Consider the following 21,476-nt stretch of genomic DNA (forward strand, 5'->3'; position numbering starts at 1 on the left):
AAACTTGTGTTCATTGACATCAGTGATATTTGTTGCTGTGTAAGCTCTGCTGCTGTAGTAAACGAAAGCTTGGTGATGCCAGCCAGTCGGTGCTTTGAGCGAAGTTATTTTCTATAGAGCACAATCAAAGCTGAAAAGAGCGGGGCACAAAAGATGCTCTCAAACCCCGGCCTCATTATCTGTGCTCTTGGCCTGCATGTATACTGACTTTATCTCTCCCGGCCACCTTTATATCTTCGTCTATAGTCACTGCTTTCAATTACCAGGCAGAGCCCTAATGAACAGCAGATACACTCGGTGGAGATGTTGTGGACTGGCAGACTCATTAAAAGCTGATGACTCAGAGGGCAAATAGGGATGATCAAGGTTGTCTGCAAACGCCTGATCACTTTGACTCAATAGCAGTCTGGTTTCTAAGCCCACTCACAATGTGGAGTGTTTCACTCCTTGTTCTTTGATTTGAAAGTGGAGTATCCATCGCTACTCGTCTGTCTCTCCAGTAATCTTGCAGCACATCAGGAATGACGGCTTGCGTCTTCTGGACTGTGCATATGTGAATTTAATGAGTTGTTTGCTACTCTCTGTCTTACAAGTTCTCTGAGGTTTTATAATGTAATCAGTAAAAACAAAAGAACATTTACAATTTGTTGTAACAACACAGTCAACTAGGATGCCTGATTCATCTCATTATGTTTGCCTTGAATGCATAGTCAAATGTTTGCAGAAGGAAATGCATACCAGATAGTGTGAGCTCCAACTACAAGAACTAATTATGTATCTGCAGTGAGGTACAATTTGTTGTCTGTAATAGCTGTGTTAAGAAAAAAAGAAGTAATGGGTAGGAGGTTTCTGAAGCTATTCGACCATCCGACGAGCACTTTTAATGAAGTACACCGGTGTCTTTAGGTTGGCAGAATAGTTCAGTCCCAGCTACAGCGTATTGTCTACCAGTGGCAGTGTACTCTGTTGTGTCAAAGTACAATGAAACCTTTCAGATAATGAGAGAAAAACTTGAAGGAATCTCATGGGCAATCTGGGCCACTGCAGCAGCAAATGAAGTGATACAAACCAAAGTAAAAAAAGTAATTTAAATGATAATAGATGCAAACATCACACCACTTCTATTATAATTTAAACTTTAAATTGAATGTAAGGAGTATCAAGAGCAGCAGCTAGAAGCCTTCACCCCCAACTCTAAAGAGTGAAGACATAGTAACTCTGAAGACAGAGAGCCCAAGAAGTGATGCAATTGTGAGTGGAAAGGGGAAAGAAGAGAGAGGGGCTTTGTGATGTTTTAAAAAAGAAAATACAAGTTCAGCATCAGGGGAGGGTGGTGATGATGCGTTGGTGTTAATTTTAATGCAGTTGCTGGTCTTATGTCAGACTGGTCTGACTAGGACATAACCGCACACCTGCAACACGTGTCATGTTGTGAAGTTACATTCACATGTTTCTTTTCTCCAAAATTAGAGTCAGGGATTTTGTTAAAAAGTCTCTGTGTACCGTCTGAAAGCATCATAATTCAGGATATGACCGGGAACACTGTGCCTCTTTTCTTTTGTGTGAGTGTTTTTTCTTTTTTTTAACTTAGTAAAAGAGTACAAACCGAGGCTCGTGTCAGTCCGACCACAGAACAAAACTCAATTATGAGTTTTTGATAGTGTCAGCAGAAACTGTCCAGAAAGCAAGTCTGTGGTAAGGGAATCCTAATTTCACAGCCGCCCACGTGCTCCGCTTCTATAGATCTCATATTACCCTGGATCCCTGGAGGGGAGCAGGATGAAGACAGCATTGTTGGTTACACAATTGCATTATGTCTCTGTTAGTGTGTGTGTGTGTGTGTGTGTGTGTGTGTGTGTGTGTGTGTGTGTGTGTGTGTGTGTGTGTGTGTGTGACATAGAGAGAAAGTGGGGGGTGACAGAGAAGGCGAGAAGGGAGATATTTTATGTAAACTTGTTAATTCAAGGTGTGAGAGATGAAAGAAAGCGTGACTGTGTGTGAGAGAAATGACTGCATTATTTATGTATGAGCTTGCTCATTCAAGCTGTGAGGTGTGTGCGGTAGCTCTGGTAATGTTTTTCTTTCTTTCTTTTTTTTGGCAATTCTTTTTTACAAAGGGATTATGTTAGGTCTTGTTTTCACTTCATCTGTCTTTTCCTGTTTTGTGGTTTTGTGCACAAGCCTCCTCATTGTCTCCAAATGAGGTCTGACACAGTCCAAACCACATTACATTTCACAAAAATATGACAACATACCATAAATTTGAAAGCATGCTAATAACATTTGACCAATTAGCTAGCCTCGGTTTGGGTTAGCATAATCAGATGTTTCGCAGACTAAACTGTATGAAGTCTTGAAATCTTCCTGTTGACTGCTCTTTGGTCAGTGCTATAGATGTTTCCTTCCAACTGGTTCACACATTGCTAAAGTCTTTACTAGTTGTTTGTGTATTCAAATGGCTCCTTTTAGTCAGTCAACACCAGGGTATTCAGTTTATTATCATATATGACCAACAAGGCAGGGAAGTCAGAAAGTATTAAGAGACAGGACAACTTCTAACTTTAACTCTTGGCAGTATGAACAATATATAGAGCTTATTTCGTCTTCATACCCCTCGGCTGAACTCACTTTGAACAGTTTTCAGTAGAACTACCTCCTACCAAGTAATTATTCCCTATTAAATCTGATTATTCACAGTAATGGGAACATTGTTATTGGAAAGAGGTGTTTTTTCAATGCTTTCAGCACTAAAAATGAAATTCCATTAACCTTGTATCAGCATGCAGGCAGAAATATTGGAGACAAAACCTTAGCAAATAAAACCAAAACTACCTGCATAGCTGGATACAACTTGGTGAAAATAAATTCTCATGTTCATCAGGTATTGGTGTATCTCAGAGACGGTCCTTATCAAACTCACATTTGTTCCACAGCACCACACTCCAATGTGTTTTTGATGCAATACATTGTTAAAGTCGTAACATGAGTGTCCTGATTCACTCTGTCAAAGCTGAAAGGTTTTGGTTCTCAACTGAAATACATCTTTTCCTGGTGGCGTGTACAAAAAAATGTAAATGCCAAATGGTTTTGATAATGTGTACCGTGTATTACATCTACAACAAAATTTTAATACCAATTGATTAACCAGTTGACAACAAAAGGTATTAAATTGAACAAAAGCTGAAGCTTTCCCTTTCATAGTTTGCATCAAAGGTTTTGCATAATTTTGCACTAATCTATTGTAGATAACAATGTAAATAACAGACTGTTGTAAATCCCAATAGATATGACCTTGTATCGACAAATATGATCAGTGATTTGTATCTCGACCATAAATAAGTAGCAGGTTTCTAAGGCAACAATAGCAACTGTATTTTTGTTTACCCATGAATGATACAGGTCACTCTGTATGGAGGCTGGACAGCCCATCCATTACATTTCAAGGGGGGGGGGGGGGGGGGGGGGGGGTCTGGCCCACGGTTAAACCTAGTTGCTGATCCCTTCTCTACACATTTCATTATGTTTGTTCAAAGGCACATCAGCAGCACGCTCACTTTTTGGTGTGGGCATCTAACCAGCAGCTCCTCAGCAGAACCAGCAACTTCCTGAACTAAATGATATTTTAATCCCAGAGGATTACATAACCCCACATCTGTTCAGGGACAAAAGAATTCTTAGTGGAAACAGTGTGAAGTAGGAAGGCGACAGCAAGCGTGGAAAATCCAATTGTAGCCCAAGTGTGTGTGTGTGTGTGTGTGTGTGTGTGTGTGTATAATTTACAAATGAAGGGAAAAGCTCGGGAGACTGTGAACTGCAGGGATTGTTGATAACTGGCACCACCTAGTGGTTAAATTGTGTTTCTAATATACTGTACACTATGTAACAAAACGTAGGCTACGTTTCTAATAGTTTTATTCTGTGTACATTTATTGTGCAGGATTTGAAGTTGTACTAGCATGAGAGCATTTGGACTGATTTAGAAACATGAACATATAATGATCCTCAGATTTGTAATTCTTATTAAAAGAATAGCCATCCTTAACTTTTTGTGTGTGCAGCATGTATAAATCAGCCATGTTTAATGTGCTGGCATTCATGGCTTTCATGAACAATTAGTATGAAATATTAATGCATCAATAATCTTGGCAGTTTGTATCCGCGGTACAGACTTGACACTTGTGCTCGAGTCAGATTTAGGTCATAAAATGAGAACTTAAGATATTCAAGTGTGAATTGTGACATGTACCCTGACCCTGTAATTATACAAAATAAGTCAGACAGTGACAGGGAAGCCTTTCATAGCCATATGAACTTATTTAACTATAGGCCTGCACTGAAAGTATATAGTATCATACGTAAAAGACTTAAAAAAACATATAAAAACATAAAACATTTCACTACAATATACACGTCCTTATTTTTTTTATTGAGTCTTATTAGTAAAAGCAATGGCATGTAGCCAGCATACATAAAATAAAAGGACAGAGTCGCTGTTGATCTGATTTTACCTTTATTTACTCAGGGTGGAGGAATCAAGCGTCCATTTAAAGTGTTTCTCAGGAACTCTCTGCTCCACACTCACACTGCCGTGCACTGTTGCAGAACAGCCACAGACGTGGTTTGTTAGATATTGAGCAAATACACTGAAATATTTAGAGGTTAGGTGTCTTGCTCAAGTGGAAAACCAACATCTAACTTCAAAGATGTTTCTTATGATGGTAAAACTTTTGCTGTAACACATTTTACCTCCTTCTCTCTATTTTTTGAATACATAAGCTTTAAGTGACAACACAAAATCATTAGGATCTTTACATTAGAGGTGAATGGCAGCTACTGTGTTCAACTGGCTCATTTTGTGTACTGTATGTCTTCAATGGACTGAAGAGATCATCTTGTGTTGAGGAGCAGTAGAACCAGAGCAAATAATTCAACGTTTCCCCTGAAACTTAAATGCTGATTTGTATAAAGCATATAAATATTAAAATATTATATAGGGCCAAATAGGTAAATTACTATGTTCAAATTAAAGTTTCTGCTGTTCACAGTAAGATGTAGTGAATTAAAAACATATACTGTAAATTCATAGTCAAAAGATGCTTGCTACTGTCAGTACATTCAAAAAACCACAGTATCCAAAGGCCTGTTTCAGCCATAGTAATATGTAAACACATTATAACAACTAAAAACAAATAATAGAAAAACATCTGAAATCACTGCAATGTGGAACTAAACTGATAATATCTAAAAACAAATATATTAAAAACTCCTTTGTAATGTTTTCTTGTTTATGGCAGACAAAGAAAAACAACAAAGTCATATATAATTATCATGATCATGCACTGTCACTATAAACATCTGCTTCTAAACCCTAAATTAGGATTTTTAAGTATATGAATTCTGGATGTAAACATACAGTAAAATCTGTCAACATCACTTTAATAACAGATTCTTGAAAATGCTAGTTTTCTGTTTATAGTTTAACATAATTAAATCATTTACAGTGTCAATACACATTTTACTGTCACACAGTCAGTCCTCGTGCCAAGAACTCTGTCAGTAAGTGATGAAAATGAAATGGAATAAAAAATAACGAAGAAACAGTTGACACAATGAAAATAACAGCAGTCACAACCTCTGAGAACAGAGGTTAGAAAACCACCTCTGGCATCCTGTTGTAATTTAAAGTTCAGTTATCCAGCCATGCAGACATTAATATGGTGGTATTTATGTCTGCATTCATTTCTACTGGAAGTATGGACATGGAAATTTAGTCCCAAATACTTGCTCAGAATAGTTCACAGACCTCACTATCATCAATGTTTTTATACTGAAAACTTGTAACAGGAAAAAATGCTTCTAGTAAGACTCGATCATATTAGGTTGACAGCAGACCAATTTTCAAAATATTGTAAAACAGACTGTCTCCCTGGCTAAGTGAGATAATATGTGTTAGTATATTGAGTGGACTGACCCTTTAAATTTCAGTGAAAATGTCTTTACAATCCAGCTGGACTGTCAGTGACACCTCAGATCCCTAATTACCAGATCATTTACAGCACGGCTGCATGTATGACTATCATGTAGATTTTTAGAGGAACAAGTAGCAGAGAGAAGCCAGTGAATGGACATGTAAGAAAGAGGTTTACTTAAGCTGAATGTAGTGGAGTTAACCCACCTGGTGACCACTTTTTTTCACTGGGTTTAAGAAGTGAAGATGGAACATTGAAAATACAACATTTCAAAATGTTGAAGTCTTTGACACATTCATCTGATAGTTAAAAATCGGAGTCGACACCTCAGATCCGATTGGACATCATCCTGGTGTTCAGTTTCAGAAAGAACGACTTCAGCTTGCACAGCCGGCACCTTGTCTTCTTCCTCTTCTTCTTGCTGTTCTTGCCTTTCTTGTACACCCCTTGATATTTTCCCTCCTCGCCCTCCTCTTCCTCCACCCAGGGCACCCAGGCGCCGCCGTGCTCGTTGGGATTGGCTCGAGGGTCGTCAGGGGGGAAGTAAACTGGAACGGCTGTTTGGTTGTAGTGAGCAAGCCGGGCCAGCAGCTGTTGGACCACATCTGGCCTTTGGTCTGCCATGTCGTGCCGCTCATACGGGTCGCCTGTGATGTTGAACAGCCAGATGTTTTTGTGGTAGGAGGATTTGTAGGAAGACGAGAGGGTGCGTTCAAGGTTCCACCAGCGACCAGGGAGAGTGGCGAGTACCTGAGGATCAGAATTTTAATCGTGATGATTAATTCATGATCAATTTGAATCAGAGTAAAAATAATCCTACAAACATTGGTCTAAATGTGTTACAATACCTGTGGGGGGACCCAGTCTCCATGGCCTGGGTCTCCTGTTAGCAGCTTCCAGTCCCCGACTCTGATAGCAGCCTGGACTGATGTGTCCCACACCGGCTGGGATAACTGAGGCCTAAACTGGGGCACTGGATGGGATGACATCGGCTGGGACGTGTTCTGGTATTGGGATAACATCCTCCTGGACTTAGTCTTTAAATGTAATCTGAGCTGTGGATATTGGATCTTGGATTTTGGCTGAGGTGATCCTGACCCTGACAAGTGCTGCTTCTGGGACGACGCCCGCTTGGATTTTGTCCTTAAACGTGACTGAACCTGAGGCTGAGATCTGAGTCGGGACATTCCTGACACTGATGGAGCACCACTGGAGTGGGACTCCTGATGAGGCCTGTAGTGGGACAGGAACTGATGCTGGTAGGCTTTGGTCTTGGGTTTAGGTATGGGCTTTGATTTTGGGAGGGGCTTATGCTTCAGTTTGGGAGGGGGCTTGGATTTAGGTCTGGGTTTAGGTTTAGCAGCATGATGGGAAAATGTCTGAGGTTTCTTGGTGGTTTTTAACCTGAACGCTGACTTTTGCTTTGGTTGCTGCCTCAGAATTTTCTTCTTCTTCTTCTTTGGCTTCTTAAATGTTGGACCTTTTGATGAGTGTACTGATAAAAAAACACACAAATGACACATATAAAGAAAACACTCCTTTAACCTTTGCTTTCAGCTTTTCTGATGCTGTGTGAGTTTACTTTTAGTCCTTTTTTATATCACTTAGTTTTCTGTAAGGGCTGCTGGTGCTTACATGCTTCCTTCCTTTATATCTACATTTCTGTCTTCACTCCTTTTGGCACTATATGTCTCTCTTTTGCTGTCACTTCCTTTGAATTATATATTCCTTCTTTTTTCCTGTTTTCTTTGCTTGGGTTTATTATTTCACTAATTCCTTTCCTTCTTTTCTTGTCTTCCTATTATGCAAATTGTCATGTGCTTTATATAACCTACCTACTAAGTGTGCACAAATTAAACTGGTGCTGTTATAAAGGCAAAAGGTGGTCTCAACAAATATTGATTTGATTTAGGTTTTTCTGTTTACTACACCTTGTTTTGCATTTATTGATAAATAAAAACTATTCACGGAATCATTCCTTAAACCTTTGCAAAGTACTGTATACAGTTCATTACTAATATACAGGACTACTGAGCAGACTCTATCCGCTGATAGAAGACATGAGATGTGGTTGAAAGCTTAATCTAAGCAATTTTTTTCCAAGCTCAAGATTTCATACTTAAAAATAATACTGTTTATTTCAAAGACATAAAATGTCAGAACAAGTAAAATACACTTGCCTTTGAACTATCCTGCTTTTCACTGATACTGTTACTGTTTCCACTAAAAATAACTGGTGCTCTGTAACCCGAGTAAACACCTGTAATACCTTTACCTTTACAGTGGCTGTTGAGTACAACAACGTTTGATGTTGTCCTGTTAGTTACCTGAGGCGTCCTCTGTGCCCACGTCCCAGGTCGTGGTTTGAACCGGAGGTTTGTGCAGGGGGTCGATGTTGTGAAGGATCTCCTGACGAGGTGACTCCTTCCCTTCGCTGATGGTGGGCCAAACATCAAAACCATCCAGGCCCTGACTCTGAGGAGGAGACAAGTACATACATCACAAAGAATACAAAGCAAGGTAAGGAAAGGTCTCTTTTTATGAGTGAAAGAAGATACTATGAAACCAGAATGTTGCCAGAAGAAGTACTTGTACATTCACCACACAGGAGTAAATAATTACAAATTCCCTTTGGTAACAAAGGCTACAGAGTGTCTGGATGAGTCAGATACTGTATGTGCGCTGATTGGTAATAGTCTTGCTCATGTGTTTCTCCAATGGAAACCTACTTTCATATGAAGCCAATAAAGCTTTTTGGGAGCTGAACACACACTGCACTGGCTTGCCAATGAAAGAAATTTATGTCTGATCTAAGCACAAAGCGTGTATTAAGCCAATGTTTGGGAAAAGTGCACTCATCGCAATAAGTCAAGAGCACATTTATCTACATGACAGTCAAGTAATGAGAGTTTTACAGTAGCATTGTAACCTGAACTTCAGTAAAGTCTGAAGCCATATCACTGCTGACTGTGACAACAAATAAACTCATCCATTGAGATAAAATCAGTAGTGGATACAGAGTCAGTCAAGTTACTACAGAGCAAATTATAGCAGACAACTGGAAAAAAAAACATACAGAACCCTGAATCCAGTCGACTCTGAACAGGTTTACAGCGACATGAGTGCTTATATTGGTAGCTTGGATGTCCATGGTGAGAAATGCATCCTTATCTCTGGTCTGTTTTGCAGCACAATAAAAAATGGTCCGGTATCTGACCTTTACTATCTAACAGTCACTGTAAAGACAGGCCTGAAGATAAGCATCAAAGCCAAAAGCACATTCAAAAGTCCTAAAAAGGGTAAGAAATAGCAAGAATGCAACACATATGTTGTTATAGGAAAGTACCGAGCTCCACTGACCTGGCTGATGTTTCCCCCGGCCAGGCTCACCAGCGTGGGGAACCAGTCAGTGATGTGGAGCAGAGCTTTGGAGACGCGTCTCCTGCGTCTCAGCAGAGGACTGTGTACAAATGCCACACCGCGGACTCCACCCTCCCAATATGTACCCTGAAAACACAGCAATGAAGTTAATTTGTTATAAATATGTTAAAATAAATTTCTTAAGTGCATGAAACTGTGGCAGAAATACAGTTCGTTAATGATACCTTACGGCCTCGCAGTGGCCAGTTGCTGCCTCCTGTAAACGGCTGGGCACCGTTGTCCGTGGAGTAGATGATGACACTGTTCTTGTAGTATCCGTACTTTCTGAGGGCGTAGGTGACGTTTCGGACCGCTTCGTCCACTGTGGAAACCATGGCGGCAAACTTTCTCCTGGCAACGTTAGCCATGTCACGGTAGGGGTAGATGTAAGGCTTAGGAGGCTGTAGAGGAGTGTGGACTGCCTGGTGGAAACATGTTCTCACAGTTTAGAGAAATACAGTGAGCTTTTCAAAGTTCTGAAAAGGGAAGCACCTTGATTCTTAGATAAACTGTATAATCCTTACCAGCTATGTTATAGTTATTTCATAAGGTTTTTTTTTATGTTAACCCATGTTCCTCAATTTTCTCATCTACCTCTACTTCAGTTAGTGATGTCTTAAATTTCCCAGAATGGCCCACGGCACTAATTCATGGTGCATATGTTGGAACGCCTTAACAGGGAAAATAAAACAGCCCTTTATTTTGCTGCTCCTTGCCAGGACATTGGCTATATTTTCTCGAATCCCCCCTAAGCTGAAAAACTTTTAATCAAATGAGCACAGCTTCCCACAAAGATCGAGAACAAACAAATATCTCTTCTTCTCTTTTTCTTTTGAGTTACAACGCTTTTAACATCAAGTTACATTTTCTGTGTGGCGTGCTTTTAATTTAACGGTTAGAGTCCGTATGAGCCAAACGGTCTCCAAATTAGTTTCTGATGCTCATAGACAGGCAAACAAACACTTTAATGTGGCCTCTGTGTTTTTCCAACTTCTCTGACAGCTCACATCCAGACATAAACTAACGCAGCGTCAAAACACATGTCGGGCTGTATTGTATCTGACCTATTTTATGCAGCTATTCATGAATAAAAAGTTTTCTCTCTGTATGATGGTTCAACATGCTCTCATTGACACATTTCTGATGTATCAGACTTTAGCGTGATACCTGGAGGGAGAGCAGCAGGAAGAGCGGCCTGTCGGCAGGGTCGTGACTCTCGAGGATCTTGCGAGCTCTCTGAGTGAACAGCGTGGTGGAGTATTTCCCTTCCTGGCCCCACGCCACGCCCTCGTCATCATGAAGATCATACCCGCACAACCCTGGGCCATCACAGGACCCATAACTGGAGACAGATGGAGAAATGTGAGTTATTGAAATACTGAGTATAAAGACAGAAAGCGAACTGCCAAACTTAGTAATTCTAATAGTAATAAATTTACCTGTAGTAATCCACACTTCCTGTTAAAGAGCCAAAGAAAGTGTCGAAACCCTTTCTGGTGGGCAGGCATGCTCTCCTGAAGGGAAAGTGATAAAGTAAACTGAGCTCCACATTTCCATCATGTTGTTAGACACGTGCAGCGTACAGAGGTATTAAGGCACCCTGTGGAGCTTTGTTCTAGGTCTATTAACAGTCTCAGTTTCTCAACAAAACACATTGTGTCTAACCACGAGGCCCAAGCAAAGTGTTGATGAATTCCCTTCCTTTTAAAAGATTTGCAAAACCGCCTTTCTATGCATAGGAGGCTTATTGTTTTCGGGGTTGTACGTGCGTCCATCCGTCTTGGACACTGTATCTCAGTAACGCCTTGACAGAACCTCTTCAAATTTGGCACAAACATTCACTTGGACTCAAGGATGAACTGATTGGATCAAAAGTCAAGGTCACTGTGACCACACAAAACATGTTTTTGGCCTTGTGAATGCGATATCTCCAGAACTCTTCAAGGGAATCCCTTAAAATATGGCTCAAACGTTCGCTTGGACTCAAAGACAAACTGATTAGTTTTGTGGTCAAAGGTCAAGGTCACGGTGACCTCAGAAAACACTTTTAGTCGTTACTCAAGACTTCACACAGAAATTATGACAAAATTTCACACAAATGGTTCATATTTTATATGACACTGGATAAAAGTTGTGTAACCTGAAACTAGTCTGAGTGGCGGAGACAGACAGCCGCGAGGCGCTGATTCTAGTTTTTTGTTGTGCTTGTCGTCTTCCCTGTGTTCGCATATTACAATCAGCGATCAGTGGAAGAGTGTGAAATCATTTACAGGTGAGAAACATAAATCGCGTCACCTGTGTCCTCTTGCTTTGTGAACCCACTCATCATAACCCTGCTCTATAGTGCTGCTTGTGGCCCAGAATCCCCACAGGGTACCTTTAACCTTCAAAACAAACAAAAAAATACAATATATACAGTGGGTCAGCTCTATTTATTCACCTTATTACCAACTCTTTCACAGAGCTGCAGCGATAGCTCACAAACTGCTTTATTAGGCTCTCCTTATTCTAATGTAACACCCAGCCCCCTTTTACTGGTGGTCTGACTGAATTCAAACAAATGACACTAATTTTGATTGTTAGACCCTTTCGCTGGATTTGGACATAAAAAACAAACTGCTTACAAAGTGTGAAGATATCATATTTTTGAGGTTGTGTTTTTATGCTCAGTTGTGGATTATTTTTACAACATGCCATTCTTTTTGAAAATGACCACAATAACTGACAACACGAGTCAAATCTATTCATATTCACATCCTACATTACGCCTGCTCACACTGAGCAGCCTGGCAGGTGAATGAGCTTATAGCTGAGCACAGAAATGATCATCTGATGATTAATATGTTCATATTTGTGAAACTCATAGCACAAGCAGTCTGAGTTCTACGAGTCGTGACTCTGGAGGTTCAACATAGCGGCTGCATCCCACGTGTGAAACAGTGTGTGATGAAAGGCCGGGGACCCAGACTGAACTTAAGGTGTCGGTATGTTTCAACCGCCGTGTTTGTTGGATGGTTGAACAGCATCTAAACCCCCCCCCTCCCCCTATGCCTTTCCAACAGCAGATTAGGGGGGAGATGGAACTTGTTCTTTCATTGTTCACACCATTATTCCTCTCACTTTTTGTGTGTACAGCCAAGAGCAACACTATAAATGCCCTTGAGGAAATAATTATCCCCATCCGAACATCTATCACATCCTCCCTTTTCAATGACAGCAACCTTTTCACCCCCAATTCAAGTGTGGCTGTTACTGATCGATCATCAATCTGCATCAACTAAATGATAAAATATCAGACTTTTGAGCCTCTGATTTCTTCTTCTTCTTCTAAATCATAATTTATTTGTTAATAGTGACAAAACATTGAAAACACCTAGTCATAATCAGCCATACTAACACCCGTACAGTCTCCGTCTCACCTGTAGAAGCCTAGGTGCCACTTGCCGACCATATGTGTGGTGTATCCGGCCTCTCTGAGCCTCTCAGGCAGCGTGTCCATGTGTGAAGGCAGACAGCTCGGCTGCCTGGGTCTGATAATGGAGTGCTGTAGTCCAGTGTGGATCTGATATCTGGGGGGGGGGTGGGGGCTTGTTATTGTTATGCTTGTTATGCTCACACACAGGATTTACTGTTAGGCCTCACAACAGAACCAGGGACTAATTTATTCTCAGGTTGCCTAATCAATAATCAGATTATTCAGAGCAGCTACCTCATTTGAACCAGAGCCTCAGACTCAATAACTCCTCTGCTCTCTGGTCAGCGTCCACGTCTTTTGTGTCAGACCGATCTGAAGGGTTTGACTTTAACTTCTTTCTTTAATTTCATTTGATCTAGCTTCATTTTTAATAATCACTTTCTCTTCACCTGTTTCTTTTGCCTCTCCAACACATGAATTTACTTCCTGAGGATCGATAAAGTCTTGAACTAATAATCACAACATGCTGTAAAAAGGTGTTGAAAAATAGCCTGAAACCATCTGTCTGTCAAACCAGAGTAAAATAAGACCAGAGTGTATAAATCAGTGCCCAAAGTATTTGTCAGATGATGGTTTAAGTCATTTTTAGTCAAAACTTTTAAACATTTCCTGGTTTCAGTGTCTAAAATTTGCAGATTTGCTTTTTGTCTCTGTTTTATGTTTCTGTAAATTGAGTATTTTGGGATTTAGGACTGTTGGTAAAACAAAAAAGAAGTAATAAAACTTTATTCTTTATCTATTTTCTGATAAAAATGATAAAAGTAAATAATAAAAAAAAAAAAATGCAAAAGACTCATTGAAAATACAAATGATCATAACCTACAGCCCTACAACAAATACTACTGCTGTACAGTTTTATATTAAAACATGTTCAACAGGGTTAAAAAAGAAGAAAAAAAACAAAAACAAGAAAAACAAAATCAATGTGGCTTTAACTCAAGAATATCAAATATTTTATTGATCACCAATGACCACAGATATATATTCAAAATCCAGCACGCTGTCTAGAGTACTCTGTATAACAGGCAGTCGGACACATTGCCCACGTTTGATGCAGGAGGTCAGTAAAGAGACATCAGTACCTGCCAGTGATGAGCTGGCTGCGTGACGGCGTGCAGATGGGCTGGACGTAGTAATTCTCCAGCGTCACGCCCTCCGCCGCCAGTTTGTCCAGAGTGGGAGTCTTGATGGTTGGGTTATGGTAGCCGATGTCATTGAAGCCCTGTGACAGAGTCATGGAGGCATTAACGAGCTCTGTTAATTGTTTCATTATGGTTGTCATTACAAAAGTTACACACTTTGTAATTCCTGTCCGGTTCTTTATATCCTGGAACCATTTCCAGCTCTATGTATTTATTTGTTTACACCACCGACCACCAGGCGGAGATAAGTGAGATAACTGATGGAGGTTAAGGAGGTCAAGGCAATCAGGTTCAGGTGTGTTGCTGCTCTGTGTGAGAGGCAAACAGTTTCTCACCGTGTTCAGACCTTGCTGTTACCGTACCATGCGTAGTTTATGGTATGTACCTTTCTTGGAACATTTGTTTTATTTCATGTGAAAACAATATTCGACAACAAGCTGTCTGGACCTGTATAAACTGGTAATTCTATTGGAAGCATGTAGCATTACTCAACCTGACAGCAGCCCCTCGGTGGCTTTTTGACAGCAACAATTAGTCACTATAATGCAACCGGTTTTGCTAACCTGAAGTTATGAATATGTTATATCTGTAATATTTGTTTTCATGCTATAGATGCTGTAACTTTCAAACTTAAATTCATGTTCAAATTGGTTGTAAAGATCACATGCTAACACGCATCAGAGCTCGCCATCTCTCTATTGTATCTAAGCTGGGACCAGCAGATATTTGTCATATTTTCCTTTAAAAATGATTGTAATGATTAACTGATTATCAAAATAGCTCATTCATTTTCTTTCCATTGACTAATTTTCAATTGCTTTTGACTTGGCACACTTTGCCATAATGTTAAATTACAAATGTTATCCTTTTGGGACCCTATAATTTGTAGTGCACAATATGCATGAAATCATCTGTTCTTATATAAAAATCGTGTCATATATTTGAAGTTTAACAACTTGTAATGTGTGCAATGTAATTGCTGCTATCGACATGATCAGCCAAATTCGAGATTTGAGAAAACACACTCTCACACCGGCTCGTTCACACACACACACACCTGGTCGTCCGTGAGGATGAATATGATGTGCGGCTGGTTCTTCTGCTTCGGTTCTGTCTCATCATTCTGAGTGTTTCTGTCGTTGTGGTGCTGCCACTGGTTTGGTTCGGACCTGTGGGCACACAGGCCGTCCAGGCTGAAGAGAACACTGAGCACAGTCAGAGCCAGAGCAGCGGCGGCAGCCTGCATCTTTACTACAGGAGCCCTGCAGGGAACAAAAAGAGAAAAGAAAAAAAACATAACAATGCAGCGAGAACGTCTATGAACCAGGGAAGTATAGCTCAAAAATGTTTGAGTCGGCACAAATTCACACAAGCATGCCATCGCTGGATGACTAACTGTAGATCATAAAACCACATTTGAGATGGACTTGCCAACTTGGCTGTAACTGTGATCTGAAACACATCCATCTGCTAGAGAGGGAGAGCGAAAACTCTGAGGAGGGCCTTTTAACCATTTATAATCTTTGGAACTGAGAAATAACAATAAAAAATGATGAAATTATTGGCGGTGCCTGAGAGAGCAGAAACAGAGCAGTGCAGGATTCAAGACTAGGTGACGACTCTCACTGTATTTTATAGAATCTCTTACATAACACAATGCACCGTACTTACTGTATTTTACATGTACAGTGACATCTAATGCTGCTTCATACCTCAGCTTCAATACAATTCACAGGGACAGAATTTGCTTTTTACTCACCTACATTTGATATACAGTAACTGTATCTCCAGATTAAGATTTTCAACAAAAAACAATAAGTCTATCAAATTTGATGCATTTTTGAAGATTAAGTCGGTGGTTCCCAACCTTTTTGGCTTGTGACCTCTAGTTGAGGCCTAACTATTCAAGGCCTTTAAGAGGTGACCTTTTTTTCAAATACAAATTTGTGTAACAAATCTGACCCCATCAATCATATCATGAGCCCTCAGATTTATCTTGTGACCCTTGGTGGGAATCCCGACTCCCAGGTTAATGAAACTGGACTAAAGAACCAAACTTTATTTAAAGTACTAACTCCACCTCGAGTAGCTACATACTAAAATGATTATGAAAAAAACGCTTAAATAATTAATGCGTCAGTATTAACAAGCTAATAATCTCCTATATATTAAAATATCGGTCACAGCTGGCAATTGTATCTGCTCTACCTTTCTTTAATCTCAATACGTTAAGTGCATTTTCTCATAATACTGTACTTTTATTGAGGTAGGTTTTTGAATGTGTGACTTGGAGTATTTTTACATTACTCTATTGGTTCTTTTACTTAAGTAAAGGATCTGAATACTTTTTACTCCACTGATGGTATATATCATCCTAATCTGCTTTTAAAAAACTAACCTGGTTTATTGACTAAATTAATTTGTGCAAAATAATGGGTAATTTACTATTTATTACTACTAAACTTACTATGTTCGTTGAGACTGTCCTGAGTTATTAATGGTGTTGCAATGGATTTTCGAGCTTAAACTAATAGTTATTGTCACTCTTGACTGATCCATCTGTTATTCAATCAAATACTCAACTGATTAATTTGTCAATAATTGTGAAAAAGTTGTGGACGATATTGTTCACACGTTCTGAGAGCCCTAGATGACACCCTCAAATAGCTTTAGTTAGTTTTTCTTGACCAACAGTCCAAAACCCAAAGATATTCAATTTGCAATTACATGAATCAGACAAAAAGTAAAAGAAATATCAGATCATATCATATTTGAGAAGCTGGAACCAGAGAATGTTTAGTATTTTTGCTTGCTACACATTTAAAACGATTATCAAACTGTTTCTGACGAGCGATCCACATCATTTCAGGACAAGTAGAATCTAGATTGCATAATATTTGAAGGTGCCACTTGTATTTCGTCATAACGCTTACATTATAATGTAGGCTAATTCAATATAATACCACAACATACTCTGACTGAAAAGTTAGAGTTTGTTAGTTGAATAAAAAACCTCTCTGTGTCACAGAGTGTCAACCACAATAGAAAATGAAGCTTCTCACATCAGGTTTTTATTGTCTTCAACCCTATTTTCTCAGAGAACGCTGCAGTTTAATATGCATCTTACTGTTCTGTGAAAGGAAGGGAGAGAGCAGGTTGTTTGTGTCTATATAATCTGAGACATGTTTACAAACTTCAAAGCCAAGAGCAGCCATCAGTGTTGATATGTGAGAACTTACTCAAAGCAGCTGTCTCAGCTTGAATGGTCACAAACCATTACTACTGATGTGATGAACTGGTTTCCCATCAGGCCAGATACTGGTGGTCATGGGAACAACAGAAGGCTTTTCCTGTGACAGCCTTGACTGTGATAGTTGAGACTATGGAAGCAGAGGCTGGTCCTGCATGAAATGTGTTTTAATAAAGTCTGCAGCTTTTGTCAAGTTTAAGAAAAATGACTGAGCGTTAATATAAATACAGTATTTGTTATTTTCAGGTTTCATTTAGATTTTGAGTCTGACATCATAGTTTATCCAAGTGCAGATAATATAAACAGCTCCGTGACATGTTTAAAATCAGCACATTTCCCATTGCATCTATTCCTTAAAAAAAACAAACAGCGGTGTTATTTCAAAGCCAGGCCCAAAATCAATACCTCGATATAGGATCAATGGGAGTGAACGGCTGTTCCCCCCCTCCTCTCCTCTTCCTATCCGCCTCGGTTCAGTTCATTCTTCACACTTCGGATCTTTCTTCAGCTCGGGGAAAGGGTCGGTTTGACTAAAGTTTGTAGAAGACGCCGCATGTCCTCAAGTTTCCACAGAACCTTCCTTCCTTCAGGCTGAGCGTCCACACTCCCAATGAAAAGCGAGCAAAGTCAAGCCGGACACAACTACACGGTGACACTACCGGTCTGACCTGTCAAAATAAAACTCTCCTGCAACGCGTGTTGCAGTTTTAAGCAATAACCAAACAGGAGGTGTGCAGTGTTAATTTAATAATTATTTTTGTTTGTAACTAAAACTACCCCCTCTCCCTCCAAAATAAAATGATTTAAAAAAAAAAAAAAATGTCCCAAATTAACAGTTAACTACAGTTTGCTAATTGTTAACCCTTAGTTCCAGGTGTTGGGTCAAACTCTGTTTCCCTTTCAAAATGTGTTTCTCCTTCTCTAAATCTGAACCGAACCTTATAACTCCAACCAGTCTCTTTTTATAATGGTAAACCTGAACCCAACCTTACCCTAATAGTTAGCCTACCTTTGCCATGCTTAACTATAGCCGTACTTATGTATCAGGCTTTTAGGTAGTCAAAAAAAAAAAAAGAAAGAAAAAAAGAGACTTACTAAATTGTTCCTAAAAACACGGAAATGTCAATAATTAATAAAAAAAATTATGATAAAAAAATTAATTTGAAAGAATGAATTCTTAATTCATTTAATTAATTCATTTAGCTTCAAAGGCCTTGAATATTATTTATTTTCTGGTGTAGAAAGGAACATTACTTATACATTTTGCCTGTCAGGACACAATTGCTAAAAAGCTCATCGACTTATAGTGGACAGGTCAGTTTTAGCAAAAATTCAAATTAATTGCTATCAATTTTTTAAGAACTGGTTAATCAAACCAAAAGTTTTCTATCATATATCTACTTCCAGGTCATATTAATTGACCAATTATAGTACTGATGACAAAAATGGGATATAAATGTCAATAAATTGATAAATAATTGTAGGCATTATTGTCCCGACAGTCATTACGCCATTGTCTGATTTGTACGACTATAAATTGCATTTTATGTTATATTAAAAAGGTGTTTATCATGCTGATTAAATTTGGTAATGTGTCAGATGTTAAATTAACATTTAATTGTAAGCTAACACTAGTGTAAAGCTAGCTAACACAAACTAGACACATTAGAACAGCATTAGATTGACTTTTTCTCAGTAGTTTCTTAATAATAGCTTCTCTCATCACATTTTTTTCAGTACAAAACTTATATTTAAAAAAAAAAAACTTAAATATTTTTACCTGTATGTCGACACTTTTATTTTGAAGGTTGAATTGCTTAACATCCGCTATTCTTGATTTAATTTATTTAACTTGACAAAATGGGAACACGGTTAAAGCTCCTATTCGTTCATAGGGTAAACGCGTTGTTTTAGTATATTTCTTGTATCTTTTCATTATTGTCATCATAACTTAGTTCCTCGCTTGTGGTTGTGTGACTGCGGAGAGCACATCGGCCGAACCGAGAGGGGTGACTGCAGACTGGACTGGTTAGGCGGGCAGAGGAGCCAGTTGGCACTCCAGAGGAAACCAGGAATCTCGCTCTCTTTACGCAGCGGACTCTACAGATGCAAACCTGCATCAAGTCGGTCAAAAATAATCAGGATCAGACCGGAAATAGGCCCGATCAATCAAGAAACAAAAGCTCCAATTATCCGTTATGGGAAATAGGGTATACTGCAGCAGTAAGAGCAAGATTAAAAATAATGTAAATATAATCAACAAACGCTAAACATTCAAAGCATCTTAGATGATACCCAGCCCTAATAAGATGTTAGGTTCTACCTGTAAAATATCCAACAAAGATCAAATGATGACACTCCTTATTAAATCAGGTACAGAATGTGATTGTAACAGTAGATCGACACTAGCTGTGGCTAATTCCTCAGTCTGTGCTTTTATTTTGAAGGTTACGATCAGTCACTATTTGTGACTTTTTTGAGGATGGTGGAGGGATGGATGAATTGATGGAATGTATGACTGACAGCAGTTATTTAAAACACTAAAATTAGGAAGAAATGAGGGAAAACTTTCTTTTGTCCCGGAGGAAGAACTCCTTCCAACAAGCATTAAAGTCCAATTTATTTGTTCTGACTTCTGTCATTCCAAATTCTTTCTCTCTATTTCAAATCTCCAAGCAGTCCAGACAGCAGTGGGACTCTCTGACTCTGTAGGAGAGCATCCCAGACCGGCATTATGTCCCACTCCAAGTTTCCGACAAACAAAGCGGTGAAAGAAGTGGTGTGTGATTTATTAGGAGCTTATTCACTGGCAGTGAGCAATACATGAAGGAATGTTGCCAGACATTGTTGTAGCTCCTTAAAAAGAGCAGCAGTTGTTACTCAGACTTTAAAGCACACAGATAATGTTTTTAATTTCTCTATCTCACTAATTGTTCAGGCTTTTCATGGTTATTATTATTATAGGTCTTTAAGAAATGTATCCATGGATAGATTCATAGAGGCTATGGAAGCCCATTTCTGCCGGACAAAGAAAAGACAAAAGAAGAAAGATAATAGGCTTGTCAGGGACCAAACAGAGAGGCAACAAGAACACAGGAGTTGCTGTTGAAAAAAAACAGGGTTTTATTTACCCGAATATTACAAAATAAGAGTATAATAATTAGGCCAATAAAAGAGGTCAACAAAACATAACTATATTCAAGATAACAACTAAACAACGTGTTAACTGAACAAACTGACCCAAAACAATTACACATGAGGGAACATATATGTAGTGGCTTGACCAAACCAAATAACACACAGAGGGGTTAAAAAATGGACGCTAACTAGAACTAAATAGCAAGCAAAGCTACCTAAACCCAAAATCTCCCCCATGGGGCCTTTACAGTTGGTGTGAGCCAATCAGCTGACTCCCAGATTGAAGAGTCCTCAGCCTTGAGTTAGTGATTGTTGAGACGTCCCTTCCTGGTGGAGAAAAGGGCATGTCTAAACACAAAGAAACAAATGATTCATAAAACAGAAAATTGCCTATGTAACCCTACAATGTTAAAATGTGTGCACTCCATAAAAACCAATGTAAGGTTAAAGCAAATAAACAGATAAAGCAATTAAAATGGTATTAAATGTTAAGGTGTTATTGACTACAAATGATATTGTTTGGGTGTGGTTGACTGATGAAAATAACCTATGTTGGTAACTAATGAGGTGAATTAGGATTTGAAATGATATTACCCTGTGTGGTTGTCCTCCTGTGTGGCTGTGGCCATCACAAGGCTAAATAGAAATACTCACAAGTAAGTAGTATGAGACACTTAATCAAAATTTTACTTTCAAGGTCAAAAAGCCCATTTCTGCTTGTAAAAGAGAAAATAAACAAGAATGAAAGTTTACAGATGACTATAAAAAGAAATACTCTCACTATGAGACAGTAAATCCAAATGTCGACTGTCTGTCTGAATTATGACCTACGAGGTCAAAGCATCAGATAGTATTTTAAAAGTTCTACTTTTTTGGTCAGTAGTATGAGATATTAAGTCACAATTTTGACTTAAAGTGGCAAATTATTTCATAATATTGCTTCAATAAGTCAAAATAAGCAGTTAAAATTTACCTTATTATTTTTGACTTAAAGAAATGTCTTACAAACACATAATTTCTCATAATAGCTGCTCATAATTTTGACTCCTCTTGAATAATTTTAGGTTTTTCCATATCCTACA

At 38.9% G+C, this 21,476-nt stretch overlaps 2 protein-coding genes across 3 annotated transcripts in view; one reads left to right on the forward strand and one right to left on the reverse strand.

Moving 5' to 3' along the window:
• Positions 1-4,493: 4,493 nt before the first annotated feature.
• On the reverse strand, positions 4,494-18,010 carry LOC111668373 (arylsulfatase I-like). The gene is made up of 11 exons (XM_023424417.2): positions 17,662-18,010; positions 15,064-15,268; positions 13,947-14,086; positions 12,809-12,958; positions 10,829-10,903; positions 10,557-10,731; positions 9,575-9,811; positions 9,330-9,476; positions 8,297-8,444; positions 6,818-7,464; positions 4,494-6,719 (listed from the first exon to the last, which is right to left on the reverse strand). Exons 2-11 carry the CDS (start codon positions 15,250-15,252, stop codon positions 6,297-6,299), a joined length of 2,331 nt encoding a protein of 776 aa, XP_023280185.1. The 5' UTR covers positions 15,253-15,268; positions 17,662-18,010; the 3' UTR covers positions 4,494-6,296.
• The window catches only part of LOC111668372 (uncharacterized), a 32,469-nt gene continuing 21,634 nt past the window's right edge, over positions 10,642-21,476 (forward strand). For both annotated transcript variants that reach the window (XM_087178815.1, XM_087178816.1), the window contains exon 1: positions 10,642-10,751. In XM_087178815.1, the coding sequence (XP_087034941.1) occupies positions 10,686-10,751 (66 nt within the window). In that variant the 5' untranslated portion in view covers positions 10,642-10,685. The remainder of the gene's footprint in view (positions 10,752-21,476) is intronic.

Source organism: Seriola lalandi, unplaced genomic scaffold (genome assembly GCF_002814215.2).
Source record: "Seriola lalandi dorsalis isolate HSWRI2012SDOR001 ecotype SW California unplaced genomic scaffold, Sedor1 jcf7180002054736, whole genome shotgun sequence".
NCBI lineage: Eukaryota > Metazoa > Chordata > Actinopteri > Carangiformes > Carangidae > Seriola > Seriola lalandi.

What these genes read in the sequence shown, in the direction of transcription:
- LOC111668373 (XM_023424417.2), bottom strand. Translation starts at nt 15,252, where the DNA reads ATGCAGGCTGCCGCCGCTGCTCTGGCTCTGACTGTGCTCAGTGTTCTC. An exon ending in TCATCCTCACGGACGACCAG is followed by an intron (nt 14,087 to 15,063) that starts GTGTGTGTGTGT and finishes ACTCTGTCACAG; the next exon opens with GGCTTCAATGACATCGGCTA. An exon ending in TGGCACCTAGGCTTCTACAG is followed by an intron (nt 10,904 to 12,808) that starts GTGAGACGGAGA and finishes CTTTCCCTTCAG; the next exon opens with GAGAGCATGCCTGCCCACCA.